The sequence below is a fragment of the Carettochelys insculpta genome, chromosome 24 (genome assembly GCF_033958435.1).
Source record: "Carettochelys insculpta isolate YL-2023 chromosome 24, ASM3395843v1, whole genome shotgun sequence".
Taxonomy (NCBI): Eukaryota; Metazoa; Chordata; order Testudines; family Carettochelyidae; genus Carettochelys; species Carettochelys insculpta.
In genome coordinates this window covers 1,038,185-1,056,401 of record NC_134160.1, presented here as the reverse complement: position 1 = coordinate 1,056,401, position 18,217 = coordinate 1,038,185, and the positions used below count along the sequence as shown (strand labels likewise).

Genomic DNA, 18,217 nt, shown 5'->3' with positions numbered 1-18,217 from the left:
CACAGAGCAGGGCTGTGGGCTGGGCTGGGAGGGCAGGAGCTGTGTGGGGGTGACAGAAGGGTAGAAATGTTGTTGGAGAGCAGGAAGACAGCTGGCTGGAGCTGTGGGCTGGCAGGCAGGCGGCGGGTGGAGCGAGCATGTGATTGGGTCTGATGGGGGTGGCAGATGGAGCAAGGCCCTGGGGTCATGGGACTGGTTCTCACAGGGCTGGAAGGTAGTTCAGGGGAATAGTGGATTGGGGTTGATGTGGCCAGGAGGCAGAGTGGGAGGCTGGGAAACTGTGTCCAGTGCAGCAGGGAGAGGTGGGCGGGGGATCGGGGCCACCACAGCTGGTGCTCCATGTGTCCACCAGTGGTCTCCGGCATATTATGTGAATTATCAGCTGATCCCTCTCTTCTCACATAAGGATTTAAGATTGGCAGAGCTCTAAAATCTCAATGACTACGTTAATCGGCTAACTTAAAGGAGCTATTTACCTCACACACACACACACACACACTAGAATGGCACATGAGTTTTTAATTAAGATAACTCATTAAGACAATAGGTTTCGTGAATTTCTTCCCAGCATCTTCAATATTTTCTTCGTTTCCATCTTCATGTTACGATGACCATATCCCTAATAAGGTCACACATGAGTCTAAAGCGAACCGGGCTTAGACCAGTACCCTTTAAGACAGTACGAAAACAGATTTTTGGACTTTTTAACAAGCAGCTAAAACACCCCAACAAGTACTACTGAAGGAAATGTCGCCTACCACCGAGGGAATGCCCCTGTGACTACAGAAAGGGTAAGAAAGAAATTGCATTTTAAATGCACGTACCTGTGTTGCCAGCCACTGGTAACGCAGTGGTAAAAAAGACTTTCTCCACCTTTGGAACTTGTGGCTTTAAAAAAAAAAAATACATTTGATGTACTTAAACTCAGTCCTCTATTGAGTAACAGCAAACTCCAAAACAGCTGTGATCAAGAGAAACATGTACCCCAGAGAAACGACTGGAAAGATGGATTACAAATTAAGTAGTTTGTTTTGATTGGATGCCTTCCATATTCTGGCTAACACAAAAGTGGGACAATGATGTGGGGTGTCCTGAGGTGCTGTGGATTTACCAACACACATTGTTCACACTTAAAATTAATTCATAACCAATAATCCATCTTTTCCATATGGTCATCTCAATGACTCTTTATTCGCTGACAATCACATGTGAAAAAGTTTTTCCAGGTGCCATTGGCTCACTAATTAAAGGAATAAACACAAACTATCTTGAGGTCTAAAACCCACAGATTCACATAGCACCAGACATATCCTTGTTTCACAGGCCATTTTCCATTATCTTTATACACAAGGCTCTTCTGATTTATGAGGCAGTCGGATTAAGCTATGGAAACGTACAGACTATCAAATACTGCAATGCTGAAAACACTACACAATTTTTGTGCTTCTATTTTCCTACAAAGATGAATATAAAACAAATACAATTTACTCTCAGGCCTCACGATCCAATGCTGCAGGAAAAGCAATCTCACAAGCTCTGTCCCACAAAAGGGAAACAACTCACTAAATCTTCCACCTTTCAATTTTCCAGATATTTTCTTATGTGTGTCTACCTTTTAAGTTCTTTCAGGCAGGGACTGTCAAGTTGTGATCTGTAGGGAGCCATAAGAGCCACCGCTACCCAAAAATGAAATAGATATACTTGGGATGGGATGGGATTGAATCCAGCACCTTTCCAATACACTAACATTACCCGTTTTTCTATAAAAACAGGCCCTGCACTATGTGCGGAATATGTATGTTTAGAATGTTTTAGAAACGTTACAGTAAATACTAACCATCTGTTCTTGATTTGGGGGTGATCCATTGGCACCATTTAAAATCCATTGCAAGTTCTGTTCTCCCATGACAATGCTGGACTGCAGGATAGCAGCGCTCTGAGATGGAGTAATTGTTATCGTCGGATTACTCGTCAGAACAGAGTTCGCACCCACAGGCACACTCTGGACCCCACTGGGCAGAGGCTCAGCGGCAGTCGATGCTGCTGCTGGAGCAGAGGATCTGGCAACCATTGAAAGTCCTGGTACAATAGGCTGTGGTGAGGTCTGAGTGTGCTGCAGGAAGTCTTGGTGACTGGCTGCAAACTGTGAGCTGTGAGGAACAGGCACTTCTGGGGACTGTAAAACAGTCACAGGGTTTCCAAACGCAGTTTGCTGTGAACTGGTTCCTATGGAGGTGGGAGCTGCAGGGGGTGCGGAGGTGTGCAGTGCTGGGTGGGAAGGCTCGGAGATGCCAAGCTGCAGTACAAGTGGGAGAGATAAAGATGTGGAATCTCCTACGGAAGGCTGACCAGGAGTTACTGAGTCTGCATCACCATTAAAACTTTCAATCAAGGCAGCTGCCAAAGGAAACAAAGTAAAGAAATAAGTATGAATACACTGAGTCTCACATAGTCCAGAAAAATCGTTAGTCACTGACCCTTAAGAAACTAAGCCTCGAGACAATCAAGTCCAACTAAGACTGGTAGGAGGAAACCTAGTACAGAAGAGCTTATAAAGGAATGTTAAGACCAGCAGCACCAGTTTCAGGGCCACAGGATGACACGCAAAGCTGGTGCAAACATGATCTCAGCATTCTAGTGATACGGTCCCAACTCTTCCAACTATGAATGCTATTTACGTACAAATCAAACTAAATTAAATTGGTAATGCTGCCTACAAGTCCTTTTCAAGGAACCCTTATCTGGTTTCTACTAGGTTTTATATCATCCACTAGGCAATAATTCTCAGTCAGAGACGCATAAATGGAATTAGCTGTCTTCATGGATGGGCGAGAAGGTCTCAGAGTAAGCGTACCTGTCTGCTGAGAATCTTCCTGATTTGTGGCATGATCTGGACTCTGGAACATAGATTCAAAGATGCTTGCTGGTGAGATTGTGCTAAGATCTTGTCCATGTGTCTGGGGAGAAGCGAAAGCAGAGAAAAATATTAGGTAACAGGTCCCAGATCTTAAACTATTTGCACAACTGCCAGTCATCTAGACTATGTTGCAATCATTTATGCAGTTATTTACATGGGCCATCCTCAGAAAAGACAAGGTACTTTGTACTTTATGCAGTTAGTACACAGAATGCTAATGATGCATATTCACCAGTAAACCGAAGAAGCCTTTGGTAGAGAAGTTAAGCATAACTCTGAACTTGACAAAACTCTCAAAAGGGCAGGTAAAATCCATCTGTAGCTCATTTGAACTCCTTGTTGTTTGGAATACTCATATAGAAACTGAAATATTATAATTGTTTTCAGATCAGTTTTACCCCTGCCACTTGGGAAACTTTTTCTTATGCATAAGTCAACATGGCTGTACTCTGTTCACCGCCTACTCTGTGCACTTTTGTTACCCACAATGTCCGAACTGATCTGGGATTAGGATTGTTAAGTGGCTCCATAAACTAGCTTCCTCAGTACTACCTCAATGGTGTCCGATTCTTCTCTACGAAAGATTTAATTATGGCAACATTTCCCTACTAATGAAAACAGTTTTATCAAAGTTACATTTGGGGCCTTTAAAAGAAAAAGGCTAGTTCCGGAGAAAAATCCTTCATTTTCCCTCTGCTGAATTGGAAATTCTGTTTTTAGATTATGGAAACACTTTCAGGAAACAGACAAAAGTCTGCCCTAGAGAGGTCAGCACAGTGGAATTACTTCCTGCACAGACTGATACAAGTACCTGCAGGTCTGGACTTGCAGAAGGATGCAATCTCTTTCAGCAACATCTGGAGGCAATCCAATTAAGTGATTATGTCAGAGCCAGTTATAGGCTTAGTAGAAGATTCCATCAAGAAATGCAAAATGGCAAGTTACAGAAATGGCCAGGGAGGGGAAAGTCAAATGGTAGCAACTAAAGCAGTACAAACAGATGGTGCCAAAAGGCTCTGAAGTGACTTAAAATTAAATGACTGTATTGTTATATCCAGCCTAATTTACTTCTGCCCACATCAAATGTGACTGGTTCCCTGGAACAGAATGCAAGAAGACTGCTTTGCTTTGAAAGCAATTGTCCCAACTTAGACAATAATTGTGAAGAAAAAAATTAAAATGATATATAGTATGATTATCCCCATCTCCCCCAGGAGTCAGAATCAAGTGCATTACATGATGTGCCAAATTCACCCATCAGGACTGCAGCAATATTTCACAGTGGCAGATGGTGAAATGTGACTGTAGGAAAGGAATAGAAGGGGGGTGTCAGAAGTGTACACATCTGTTAGCACATGATGTAATGCTTCTTGGCCAAAAAACCCACTCTACAGCACTGACACTGATCCTCGAGCAAGTCATTGCAATTCCTGTCTCACTAGCGAGGCCATGGACAGACGACAGGAACAAGATGGGAACCAAAAGCTGATAATGCCAAAGAACATGGCAAGTTTCAAAACAAAACCAAAGCAGTTTTTAATACTTAACCCCCATGTTCCTTTGGATGGGGCACACACTCCATAATAAAGACAAAAATCTCAGCTCATGAGAGAAGTGCAGTTACTTACTGTATTTGAGTTTTCCCGCAGTTCTGAATCTGTGGATATGAGACTCAAATCGCTCAGACAAAGGGAGTGGTTTGTATCCTGCATAGAAAAACTGCAATTAGGTATTTAAATCAGTGTCCCCAATACTGAACGTTGTACAGTATGTAGAGGCAGAGGCACATGCACAGCTTGTCAGGCTGTCTTCTTCAGGATGGATAAAATCAGAGAATAATAAATAGGGAGAGATGGCTGTGGAAGAGCCACAGCAGCGCACAGAGCTCACTGTCTGAGTCAGGTTAATCCTTGGGATGGAGGGTCGGTTTGGGGCTATTTTGTGTTTGGCCCCTGGAACATGTAAAAAATTGCCATGTGACCATTGATGCAAAAAGGCTGGCCACCCATGGGTTAAACCAACTTTGATAGCAGTCGCCTCTCATGAAGGATAAACCTAAATATTTTCTTCATTCAATTTGTTCAACTATAGTTTAAAATTAAGAAAGACAACGAGGTCTACTCATTCTAAAATCCAACAGGTCATGGTGTCCAGAAACAATCAGTTTAACTCATTAAATAAAAGATAATGTTTCCTTTGTTTAATTAATTGGGCCATTTTAAATGCAAAATATTTGATAAATTTTTGATACTCTATTTACGTTCCCATTGTATTTAAGGTAGTTTAACAAATAAAAAATAAAATGCTGATTTTGTGCATTATAATTGAATTTGAATTTCTACCCAGTGAAAGCCTGACACAAATCATAAATAAAAATCTAGTAAATAAAATTCATAATTCACCATTTCCTAAAATAATTAAAAATCTGAATAAAAGTTAAGCTATCTACAATTACATAAACAAATGCGTACACACACATCTATACATGATAGCGGTTTTCAAGTACCTCAAAGACAGTTACAAGGAGGAGGGAGAAAAATTGTTTTCCTTGGATTCCGAGGATAGGACAAGGAGCAATGGGCTCAAACTGAAGCAAGGGAGGTTTAAATTAGACATTAGAAATAACTTCCTAACTGTTAGGGTGGTTAAACACTGGAATAAGTTACCTAGGGAGTTTGTGGAATCTCCATCGCCGGAGATATTTAAGAGCAGGTTAGACAGACACCTATCAGGAATGTTCTAGACTCTAGATGGTGTTTGGTCCTACCAAGAGGGCTGGGAACTGGACTCAATGACCTCGAAGTCCCTTCCAGTTCTAGTGTTCTATGCATCTATGACTCTATACTGTGTCCTAGTTAGCAGAAGTACAAATTTAGAGCAAAGGCTATATTCAGTTGCAAATCAACATGTTTTAATGGTTACCAACCAATGACAACTAATCTTTAGCTAAAAAGTGTAAAACGCAAAAACAATTACAATATTTAAATGAGGGTTTCCTGCTTGCTGATTTAAATCAGAACTACCAATCAGTGATTTAACCAGCTCTTATTTAAAATCAATCCACCCTGATTTCATTCCTTGACATGGCACGATCCCTCAAGTTTAAAGCTGGGAATTTTAAAAAGATGCCAAAGGGAGTTAAGCACCAAATACTACAGGTTTCCCCTGGGAACAATGCACTACTTACTCTAAGTTTCTTTGAAAACTGCAGCCTTAAACATTGCAGGCACTTTACTGCTTCAAGAACATCTCTCCAAAACATTTTCCCCCCCAAACTACCACAAAAACACTAAAAAGGAAAAAAGAGAAAGCTACTAACCTCAGATACATTGTTATTGGGAAGTGCATTATATGAGTGTCCTTTCTCATGACCTTTCATGTGACTCTTCAGGCTATACTGAGTACTAAAAGTCTTCTCACAGCCATTACTGGGACAGAAGAAAGGTCTCTCTCCTACAAGAAGCACAACATATCTTATTCTTTTGTACAAACATTGTGTATTGTACAGAAATACCACAAGTCACCAAAGCCACTTTGCTTAAGGCAGAATCATCCTTCAAGATATGGCACTATTTAAAATGTGGGAAAATAAATCAGCTGACAAGAGTATTTCAAGCACTCTAACCGCTTCAACTCTCTTCCCACTTCAACCATGGTTTTAATTTAAATGGAATATATAAGCAAAAAGGTGTTAACATAAAACCAATCAAGTGTTGGACTGGGTTAAACAAGGTTTGGTATACAGGACCTCTGGCCTGTTCACTACCATGGCACACGATTAACAATCTATTGTAACCTTTGATAAAGATATAGAAAAGAAGGGGAAAATAATCTGGTACAAAGTTAGACTATCATTTTAACAGTGTCCCTTGGTCCCTTTAGCTGGAGAGAGTTTCTAGAAGGAAAAGACCCTTGCTTGACAGTCTCTTAGATGGTATCAAAGATACAACTGTCCTTGGCCATGTCTACACTAGCCCCAAACTTCGAAATGGCCACGCAAATGGCCATTTCGAAGTTTACTAATGAAGCGCTGAAATGCATATTCAGCGCTTCATTAGCATGCGGGCGGCCGCGGCACTTCAAAATTGACGCGGCTTGCTGCCACACGTCTCGTCCTGACAGGGCTCCTTTTCGAAAGGACCCCCGCCTACTTCGAAGTCCCCTTATTCCCATCAGCTCATGGGAATAAGGGGACTTCGAAGTAGGCGGGGTCCTTTCGAAAAGGGCCCCGTCGGCACGAGCCGTGCAGCGGAGAGGCGCGTCAATTTTGAAGTGCCGCGGCCGCCCGCATGCTAATGAAGCACTGAATATGCATTTCAGCGCTTCATTAGTAAACTTCGAAATGGCCATTTGCGTGGCCATTTCGAAGTTTGGGGCTAATGCAGACGTAGCCCTTGTGGGGAAAAAGAGAACTTAGTTGAAATGGGGTGGAGCTGTTCTTGCTGCTGTTCAAGTCCAATTCTGTTTCCCAGAAGACGAACAGGCACAAAAGGGGAAATAACTTATCGGGGGTTCAGTCTTTTGCCTGAGCCTTCCCAGAGCTGAGGTCAGTGTCTGTATTATACTGCAAAGGGTTGTTATCCTAGCTCTGTGTCACTGCTGGAGGAGCCGTAGGGCAGAAAGGCAAGTTCCATGGTATTTCAGCATATCAAGTGGCAGACCCAAGTGAAAAAAGCACCCACTTGTTATTTGTCCACCAACTGGACCTACCAGCCAAAATCAGAGTTTTGGGGTTTTGACTTCTGGTTTCATATTCTTGTTTACCATACATCTTTTTAACACAATCCTTGAATTATATGAGGCCTTTTGATCGGACTAACTCATTATCTCCCTTTCCCACCTTTTCCCGTCAGTGTTTGTTGTTCCAGGTTATTGTCACAAGATTATGAACTTATCCTTTTTATAGCTGAGCTCACAACTACTGTATATTTGTAGGCCCAATTATCATACCCCCATCCTTAACCTGGTAAGGAAAGGTGAGACATCACCTCCCATAACAAATACTCAAGTTGGAAAGTCTTGGATAGTTTGCTACAGAGTGACAGATTTGCAATGGCAAATCTCAGAGAATTTCTGTAGCAGCCCCACAGCATAATGGTTCAAGGTAGAAGGCTGAATTCAATCGAATGTTATGCTGGAAAGAGTAAAAAATACAGGACCTGTGGGAACATGTTTTAACACCCAACTAAACAACTTTAGTGTCAGTTTCAGGATGCAGCATAATAGCCTTGGAAACATGCTTCCAATTTTGTCAAGTGAGTTGGTATAGATTTAAGTTTTACACATTATTGCTGCATTTGCGAGATGTGCTGATGAAATTCAGTAGGTGCCAAGTTTAAATTGAAAGGATAGAGATTTTATTGTTCAGTATCCTAAGACAGTTGGCTTTCTTGTGTCCTAATTAAAATACTAAATGAATTAATTTCTCAGCAGCTTAGGCACACTACTGGTTTATTTGCTATGGTTTCTGGAAAAGGTTGGAATTTGTTTTAAGAAGACAGAAAGAACTGGAAAGATGCCTTTTGTAGTAGATTTACTGGATAGCTGAGTTAATTTGTTCTATCTGAATGCTCGCTTTGACTAAATGCTACTGAATGTATTATGTTGAAAAATTAAATGTCAGTGTGCCTTGACGCTGTTTTTACTGTTCCCTGCATCTCAATAAGTTAAACAAATAACTGGCAACTGACCGGCATTTCATGTAGTTAAATGCCCTTGTGGTGCTGTAGACCAGTGTTTCTTACATGTTTGAGACCACAGAAAGCCAAACAATATTTTCATGCTGAACACTTATGAAAATTTTCTTCAAAAAAATTGTCAGACCAAAAGAAAAAAACAAACAAAAACAAAGTGAAGTAATTTAATAAGGTATCACAGCAATGAAGTAGTAAGATTGTATCTGGTTTTAGTAACAAAGTCTCAACCATCGGTGTATTTTTTCCAAAAGCTCGTGGCACCCCTGCAAGTTGTTTACAGAACACCAGTGTTCCACGGAACATAGTTAAAGAAGCTGCTGTAGACCACAGGTGTAAACATTATTAGGCTTACGAAAGATGTACAAATGAAAGAGGCTCAGTTAGTGAAGAGATCTATCCAGACTTGCCTGTATGTGTCCTAACATGTGTTTTAAGGTGGTGGCTTGCAGCAAATGCCTTTCCACAGCCATCATGATCACACCTGAGGGAAGAACCAAACAGAAAAAAGTTAGCACCACATTTCTTGGATCTCTCTGAAATTACGCAAAGTCAAGCTTCCCATTGGATGCTTGACTGACTGCACAAAGCTCCAGATTCAAACTCTGTTAATAGTAACTATTAGGAGGTATCTGGCTACAGGTGATGCACAGATTACAATGTGACAATAGCAATCACCACAGCAGGAAAGAAACAACTGATTTTGAAGGTAGGCTGCTCATCACAGCAGCTTGGCCAGCCTGATTTATTTGGCCAAAGACTAATTTGGCACAAACTAAACACAATGCTATCTGCTTCTCACCAGCTGAAGGGTGGCAGCACAGCCACTCATCTTTCTACCTCCCTCACCGGACCAAAAGTGAAAATATTTTGTGCAGTTTCTCTCTTGATTCTTACAATTAGCCTCCTCTTTTTAGAAACTCCACTGCTTCGCACAGGCTGTCAGTTGTCAGCCACCTGTCATTCTGCCAACAGAAAGAGCAAAACTGCTCTCTGTCAACTTACCTAAATGGCTTTTCTCCTGTGTGTGTTCGAATGTGCTTCCTCAGATCACTGAGCGTTGTGAAGTATTTACTGCAGCCTTCACTTTCACAGTTAAATGTTTTTCCTGTGTGAAGTCTCTGATGTGCTTTCAACCTGCAAGCATCCAAAGAAATCTCGCTTATCACCTGCAACCCGGTAATGTCCCTATTGGAGGCTAACTAGCAAGTTTTTGTTATTAACAACAAGGACCACAAGGTTTAACAAATTCTGTTTCTTTATTAGATATCAGGGTTTACAAAGGACTGAAGTATACAAATCAAAAATATCTGAAAGCTCTAGGTGACTGAACAGTGCCAAATGTACAGGGGAACACACAACTCCTTGTACTTCAACACAAATAAGGAATGATCTCAAATGCTGCTCTCCCAGATCTCAGTACTGATGAAACTGGCTCTTTAGGGTGATTTGAGATTCTATAGCAGAATTAGGCCTGGAATTAGGAGAAAGATCCACTCCCAATAGCTGCAGCCAGGATGCTCAAACAATTCCTGAATTTGATAGGAAAAACAGTGGTAATCATCTGCCATGCAAGAAAAGAGCTGCATGCAAGGGCTCTTACCTGTACAGTGTATTGAATGCTTTTTCACAGCCCTGCACATCACACTCAAACGGCTTTTCCTTAGTGTGCACTCGAACATGGATTTTGAGACTATAGGAGGTAAGGAAGGCCTTGCCACAACCTTGCTGATTGCAGACAAATGTGTATTCCCCACGATGTGTCTTCTGATGAGTGCGCAGATTGCCAGCTGTGCTATAGGTGCGAGGGCAGCCCTCAAAGGTGCACTGGTATCTCTTAACCTAGGAGAAAAATGCTGCAGAGTTTATGTCTACAAAATGCATAATTTGGCTGAACCAAGTTGCTAGCATGTCTAGGATACAATCCAGGACTTGGGCTCTGATAGGGCTCATTGCTGGGTGTGGAGACCTAGGCTTTTGCTCTAAGTAAAGACCACGAGTCAAGTTTTGATCCTAGAATGATACCAAAGTATTTTTTAAATTAACAGATGAAGTATCAAATCACTTTGCCCTTTCACTGTGTTACAGGGAAAAAACTCAAGCAACTCTACAGAAACAGAAGTGTACAGAGTTTAACTAATATAAGAACACGTGTTCAGTGAGAGACTACATCAATGTGAGGTGCTCAGAGCAAAAATGCATTCCAAAGTAAAATAAACAGCCTTTACCAATGGGCATTCTACTGTGCCAGAATGGTTAAGAAAAGAGGCAGACAGATATGACTTTTCTAACCGGATCCACTGAAGTGCTGAACCCATGGATGTCACTTCCATGGACCTCCACAGCGTGAATGTAGTTGCTCAGCATTTCACAGGACTGCGTCTAATGAAATACAGGTTGAAACTGTCTCATCTGGCAACATCCCTAGTCTGACAAAACAATGGTAGTTGCTGGACCACAAAATGCCTGGCCCAGAGAGCTCCAGCTGCATAGCTGCAGTAGAGCCCTTTTGGTGGCAGGGAGACCAGCTTGCAGCCTGCTCTGGGGAGTCCCAGGGGCAGCCCCGTGGTGGGGTGCTGGGCCAGGCACCCCAGCTGGGCTACAGAGCCCACCAGCAGCCCCACTGCAAGAAGATTGGCAAGGGCACAGACGCTGCTGGCAGGCACACACTGGGAAGCCTGCTGGGGAGCCCAGCTCGGGCACAGAGTCCTTCAGCGGGGGCAGGGAGCCTCATATACCCATCACAGCAGAGAGTCCAGCTGGGGTGGAGAAGTCCTGCGGCCCCACGGCAGGGAGCCAGGCTGGGGAGCCCAGCAGGCAGCCCTACAATAGGAAGCAGAGTCTGGAAGCTGGGTCAGGGAGCCTGGCTGAAGCACAGAGCCTGCTAGGCAGCCTTGCTGGGGCTCATATCTCTGCTGGCAGCCCCATGGCTGGGAGTCTCACAGGGAGCCCTGGCCAGTAACCCAGGGGCAGGGAGCTGACAGTGGCTAGGAGGGGAGCCCAGCCAGCAGGCTGTCAGTCCCCCAGGCCAGGCAGGAGGCCTGAGCTCCCCTGGTCCAGAAAGTCCAGAAAGCACTCAGGTGCTAAGGGTCCCGGACAAAGGACGTACAACCTGGACTGCCTTCTGCTCACTCGTTCTCATTTTTAATAAATAGAATGTGTCTAAACTTAAACTCAAAATCTTCAGAAGTGTTCAGCTGTCTATTAACCCAAGCAAATGTCTAGTTTCAAATGTATATCAACAAGTCCGTGAAGAGCAACCCTGCAGTCTGTAAAACTTCTAAGCTCACACCAACATTCCCCAATAAGGAGTATAAGAACATGCCCTAGAGGGATAACTCTGATCTGTGCTGCCCCAATACAAGGATGGAGTGGACCTCTTACAAATTATTGTGGATTATCGCTTTCTTTTACAATTTATAGAAACGAGGCTGTAACAATAGGCAATTTTCTTTGCATATATGGTGATACAGTCTACTACTTGGGACTACTGGCTCAAGAAACCAAAAGAAGCCCATGTCAATACAGAATATTTTATTTCTGACAAACACAGATTGTTTTGTGAACCAAAGTCAAGCTTATGATCACTGAGCTTTAACGCAATAGGCAAGTAGCCCAGAAATCCCAACCTGTTGTTTGGATGAACTGACTCATTTTGGATTATATTTACAAAAAGAGAAAAGCTACAAAGAAGAAAGAATTTACTGCTTTTTCTCGGAAGATTGATCACTGGATAGAGAAAGATAATTACGAAAGGACACAAGCCAGTAATCTTTTATATTTCCCAAAGTGCTACTTTTCCTAAAGCATCTAGCACTGTTGCTGTGAAAATCAGCTTTGGGGTAATTTCGAAATACATGATACCAAACTGTGCAATGAGATTGGGAGAACTGACTGAACTAGTACAGGCATACCACTTACATCTGCTCATCCACACAGGGGAGAAATCAATACAGATTTCACCAATTCAGATGGATTCATGTGGATTCCAGGTATCACAACCAGCACATGTGAAACACTTAGGATGGCTGTTGTGGGTGGACTGAAGGACTATATGTGCATTTCACACTCACGACCTCCAAAATTTTTTTGCAAGCTTTTTCTCTTAGAGCAGACAGCTGGGCCTGAGACCACACTAGCCACTTCCTTTCTGTAAAATCCTAGGAAACACAAGAGAAGCCAACTTTTAATCTTCTCAGCGATTCACCACTCCTCACCACTTTTTAGGGAAGCAGACAGATGCAAGAACCTCTGAGAGTCAGGTTATGTCCACACTACCAAGGTTTGTTGACAGAACTTATGTCAACACCCAAAAATCGACAAAACAAAAATTGCCAGAGGGCGTTCACATTTGCTCCCTCAGGCCACAGTGGGGGCAACATCACTGACTGTGAGCAATGCACTATGGGTAAGTATCCCATAATGCAGTGTTGTGGGAAGGCAGAGCTGACCTCTGCACATGTGGGGATTCCCTTTGAGTTCTCCCACAGCCGCCTCAGCTGCTGGGAGCAGACTCATGAGTAGCTTTGTGAGTTCTCCATACTGAGATGTCAAAGCAACACAACAGCCTGGCCCCCTTCTCCTTGCAGCAGCTGTCTGCTTTTACTGTGTTCCTAGTGCAGGGCAGAACAGGAGCAGTCCAATGATTTGCTCTTTCTTTGTCCCCCAAAACACCAAAACAAAACAGCAATATCTACCCTAGCTCTTTGTTGACAATAAAATGAGGGGGAAAAAAAAGGGGGGGTAGAAGTTTTTTGTCACCAAAACTTGGCATTTTTCCAGACAAAGCTGCAGTGCACCGGGTATGCTCTCGCTGCTTCGTCACTAGAAGAGAGTACAGACACAGGGTTCTTCACTGTAACTGGGGGTTAAGGAAGGAAAGAAGGGGGCAGGGACGGGTTCATGGGTATGTTATCAGGCTGCAAATGTATGTTAGTGCTGCTTAACATGAAGTAAAATGACCAACATAGTTGGTAGATACTGATAGTCATACACCTCCTCTCAGGGGTGTCCTTCTCTGAAAGGTCAAATATGGTAACCCAAGACAAATAGCACAATATCAGCACCAAGAATCCTTCACCAATAGCACATCTGGCCAAGAATCGACAAAGCTCCTTGCAGTCCTTCCAGGAATGGAAGAGTCTGGTAATATTTTGTGCTGTATTTGGTATGAAGTGAATGAGCATTTGAGTCTCCAGTACAGTAGGTACAGGCTCTTACCTGTAAAAGCCCTTTTCATAATCTGTACTTGGAGATGAGCTTGACAATCTTACGTAACAATGTTTATGGGACTTCCCTCTGTCTTTCTGAAAGCGTAACTCTAGTGTGTTTACATTTCCATTGGTTTGGATTATGTTAGACAGGTTGGGGTGCCCTGCTAACTGCAGGGATGAAAAGTGGGGCCCATGTAAAACGTCTGCTCAATCTGCTCTAATCTAATGTGCTTTACATAGTCACATCCTTACCTGTGGCAACAACTACTCATGGAATACAAATAGCAAAACAGTTCACAATCCCTTACCCCCATCATTGGAGGTGTTTAAGAACAGTTTGGATGAGGTCCACAGGGCAGATCTGGCCCAAGGGACTCAACCCCCATCCCTACCCTCTGCAGTTGGGAGCCTAAAGTGGCACTCTGGCCCTCTAGATTTGCAGACCCCTCCCACAAGGCAAGAATACGAGCACCAGCAGAGAGGGAGCCCTGAGCCTTCCAGGATGGACCCAGGCAAGCTGGAGCCCACTTCATCTTGCAGGCTCTGCCAGGCAAGGGAAGGAAGAGGCTCTACAAAATGCTGCTCCCTCTCTCTCGGCTAAGCAATGGCAGTGCTGGGAAGTGCTGACCTGGAGGCTTTTCTCCCGCTGCTCCCATTAGCTGGAATCATGGCCAATAGGAGCAGAAGGTGGTGACGGGGAGCCGTGTGGGGGCAGAGAACCATGTCCCCCAGGGAGTTCTGCAAGTAAGAGCCCCAGCCTGTTTCTGCACCCTCCCTCTTACCCAGATCCCACAGCCCCACCCTGCTCCTGCACCTTCCCTCCCACCCAGACTTCTCCTGCACCCCACTTCCTGCCCAGACCCTACACACCACTCCCAGCCTTCTCCTGCCAGACCCCGCACCTTCATCCCCATCCGCAGCAGCCCCCTCCCACACACTGAACCCCTCATTTTTGGCCCCACTCCAGACCATGGGGGGGGACCAAAAATATACTAGCCTGGGCTCCCAAAAGAGTTAATTTGGCCTCAGGAAAGCCCCGAATCTCAGTTCTTTATCCCTCCCGCACCCATGGGAGGAGCATGAGAGGAGTGAGGTATCTCAGTCGGGGACCACATCAGTGAGGGTTGACAGGGTTTTTTTTGGCTTCTCAGTTTTGTGCCCCCACCAAATGATTTTTCTATGTACCATTGCGCCCCAACCCAAAAAGGATTCCCTAACCCTGGTTTAGACAAACCCTGTCAGTGAATATCTGAAGTACACTCAATCCTGCCTCAGGACCTGGAACAAACAAGATGACCGCTCAATGTCTCGGCTAACCCTTAATTTCCACGATTCTATGAATTTTAGCTATCTGTAATGCAGCCGAAAACAAGGAGAAATCAGCTCCATGCCCACAGACCATCTGAGAACTGCTGCCCAGGATTCTCTAGAACAGATTCAGCCTAAGACACTAGTACTTTTGATTATTTAACTGGGTTCTGTACTATCTGTTCACAGGAGCCTACAGGAATCACTCACCCAGTTTCTTCAGAGGGCCACAAGCAGAAACATACTGTATGGCTTCTTACAAGTGGGTAGCTCAACAATAAATCCACTGACTAAGTCCTTGGCAAACCTATCTTTCATTCATGTGAAACTTGCACTCCATATAAAAACATTCTACCTAGCAGGTAGTAATTGCCCTCAAATGGGTGAAAACATCTGCGAAAGAATGTCAATGGGCTAATTTGATGGAAAGGAGAAAAAAAAAAAAAAAAAAAAAAAAATCACACTGTCAGCCAGATACAGGGGTTCATTTCTTATTTCTTGGGCTAGTACAGAACAGCACATACTGAGAGAAGAGATGAAGAAAACACTGGACAAGTTTAAAATGAAAAGTACCCCAGGTCTAGATAAAAGTCATGCACCAGTTTTCAAGGAAGTAAAGACAGAAAATTGCGATATTTTAGCATTTTTAAATTGCTCCTCCATGACAAGACAGAACTGGAAACCCCTAGCAGCTGTGGAAAAGGGGAATCATTGTACAGAGAAGGCAACAGCAATTTTGTATTACAGGTTGTATCTCGGGGGTCTGGAACCCTTGGGACCTGAGCAGTTCCCTCAGAGGGAATTTGCCAGATCACGGGAAGATAGGCCTCCATGCTCACCTGGGAGGCAGCCAGTCTGCTGGTGTGGCTCCCCTCCTGGCTGACACTCTGTTCCCTGCTCCCAGGCTGCATGGGTGGAAATGGATCTCCACTCCAGACAGCCTTCCTTCCACGGGGCTGCTGGAAGAAGCAGGGGATCTGCTCATGGCTGCCAACCAGGCTCCCCACTGCAACTGCTGGTGGAGCTTCACTCCAAGCTCCTCACCACAAGGCTCTCCAGCCTGGTTCCCCATCAGAGGGCTGCCAGCAGAGCTCTCTTCCCTGCCCAGTCTCAGCTCCCCACAACAGGAATGCCAGCAGGGCTTTCTGCTCCTGGGCTTCCAGCCTGCCAGCTACACTAGCCAGGTGCAACTGGGACTCTGATCCAGCGCTACCCATGGTCCTGCTGGACCACAGATGTTGCTGGACCAGAAACTGCCAAACCCGAGAGGCTTAACCTGTAGATAAAATGCACATGGCATGATTTAGTAACAGCAAGACAAATGATGCATAGTACCTTTGCTGAACACTGCAGAAAGGTTCACCTACTAGACAAGTTAAAAGTTTAATCGTATAGTTGTAGTGTTATAGACTGAGACAAAGAATGAGAAAGGTCTAGCACACAAAACAGACTGGTTGATTAAAAAGACACCAGGTAGGAAAGTGAATTTTATTAGCTGGAAAGAAGCATATTAACTTTCTTCACAGAACTAGCAGCTTTTGTACCACTTGCTACTAACACACATCAGCACGAGCATTAACTGTATCCTGCATAAGGCAGTTTATCCTGAAGCTAGGGGGCAAACTGCTACATCAGAAAGGTTCATGTGCAAGAGAATCGTCTTTACATCAACTGCTGAAATGTGTTTTATGTACTTGTGGGCAACTCAAGATCATGGGCACACCTGAAAGCTTTTAACAATGATTCGGTCCATAGCTGCATGCATAAGGAATTAGCGAGAAAAGGAAATGTACAATACAAAGCAATACACATCTTTCAGTACGGAGAGCAAGTGTTTGCTCACTGCAGATAAAAGGTCTGTGCAGAGGGGACCAAACATTTAAAATGAAGCTGTCATGCAGACTACAGAGCAGAAAAAGCTGGTGTTTACCAGAAAAAACCTTGATGCCATCACCACAAATGAAACATGGTAATAGGACACAGCCACAAAAGGCAGAATACAAACACAAAGTAATACTACTTCAGCAGATGGCAATGGATATAGCTGTGCTGTGTACTTTCTTTGCAAAGAAAGCCTAGCACGCCCTTAGAAGGTAACCAGGAGCCTAGATTTTACACATAGGGGCTAAGAGAACATTAAAAGTTTATCTTTATTGAAGAAAATCTGGTGGCACATGGGAGGAAACATTGTCCAAGAGCTAAACTGTTCAAATTGTTGAGTAACTCAAACCCAATAAGTACAAAATTACAGGTTGAACCTCTCTGGTTCAGAAACATCCATGGCCTGGCATGATTTTAGTTAGCTGGATATCCGCTTATTGTTGGTGCATCCACATTTCTCGCAGTACTCGGAGACCACAAGCAGTGGAAATGCTATGAATGCTGCTGAGCATAACCCTGTTTTTTTGTGCTTTTTCCACTACTTTCCTTGTGCCAGTACAGTAAAATTGTGTAACTCTAATACTTTGTTATGAAATGAACTGATAAGCTTTGTCTAGGCATAGCCTTACATGGGCTATATCAGTAAAGTCACACATTAAGCAGCATTGCAAGCGTTGTTCCATTGATTTGCCTTTGTGAAATAAAATAAAGAGACCCACTCACTACAATATTGAGCTCCAGTGATTTGGCAAATTCTCTGGTTCAGCACTGATTGGGTCTCATAGGTGCTGGACTAAGAGAGGTTCAAGCTGTACAAGTAAACTGAGTCCAAAATGAACTATTACTGCTGAACGGGAAATTTATGAAACTAAAACCAAAGATCATGTAAGTACTAGCTGGTCTCATAGGAAAAGTGCTACTAAAGGCAGAAAGAGATGTCACAAAATAGAGTTGAAGGTGAACTCCAAACTACAGGAATTGGAGATAAACCCTTTTGCTACTTTGTGAATGTTCATAAAAAAAGTTTTTTTTCTCTCTCAGCTGTAAGCATATCACATCATCTTTCCTATCTAGTAAGTGCCAACTAGTGTGATAGCTTTTTCAGACTCTGAAAGTGCAAAGACGTTCAGTCTTTAAAGACCTTCTCTGCCAACTAGTTGTCAATCAGTTAAAATTAAGGAGACATAAGACCATGATTTCCCAGG

The 18,217-nt window shown here is 43.5% G+C and overlaps 1 protein-coding gene across 3 annotated transcripts in view; it reads right to left on the bottom strand.

Annotated features, from left to right (window-relative positions):
* MTF1 (metal regulatory transcription factor 1) overlaps positions 1 to 18,217 on the bottom strand; it is a 28,772-nt gene that overhangs the window by 7,456 nt on the left and 3,099 nt on the right. For all 3 annotated transcript variants that reach the window (XM_074976491.1, XM_074976493.1, XM_074976492.1), the window contains 8 exons: positions 10,214 to 10,452; positions 9,616 to 9,747; positions 9,021 to 9,094; positions 6,237 to 6,370; positions 4,546 to 4,623; positions 2,855 to 2,957; positions 1,838 to 2,397; positions 825 to 888 (listed from right to left, as the gene is read on the bottom strand). In XM_074976491.1, the coding sequence (XP_074832592.1) occupies positions 825 to 888; positions 1,838 to 2,397; positions 2,855 to 2,957; positions 4,546 to 4,623; positions 6,237 to 6,370; positions 9,021 to 9,094; positions 9,616 to 9,747; positions 10,214 to 10,452 (1,384 nt within the window). The remainder of the gene's footprint in view (positions 1 to 824; positions 889 to 1,837; positions 2,398 to 2,854; positions 2,958 to 4,545; positions 4,624 to 6,236; positions 6,371 to 9,020; positions 9,095 to 9,615; positions 9,748 to 10,213; positions 10,453 to 18,217) is intronic.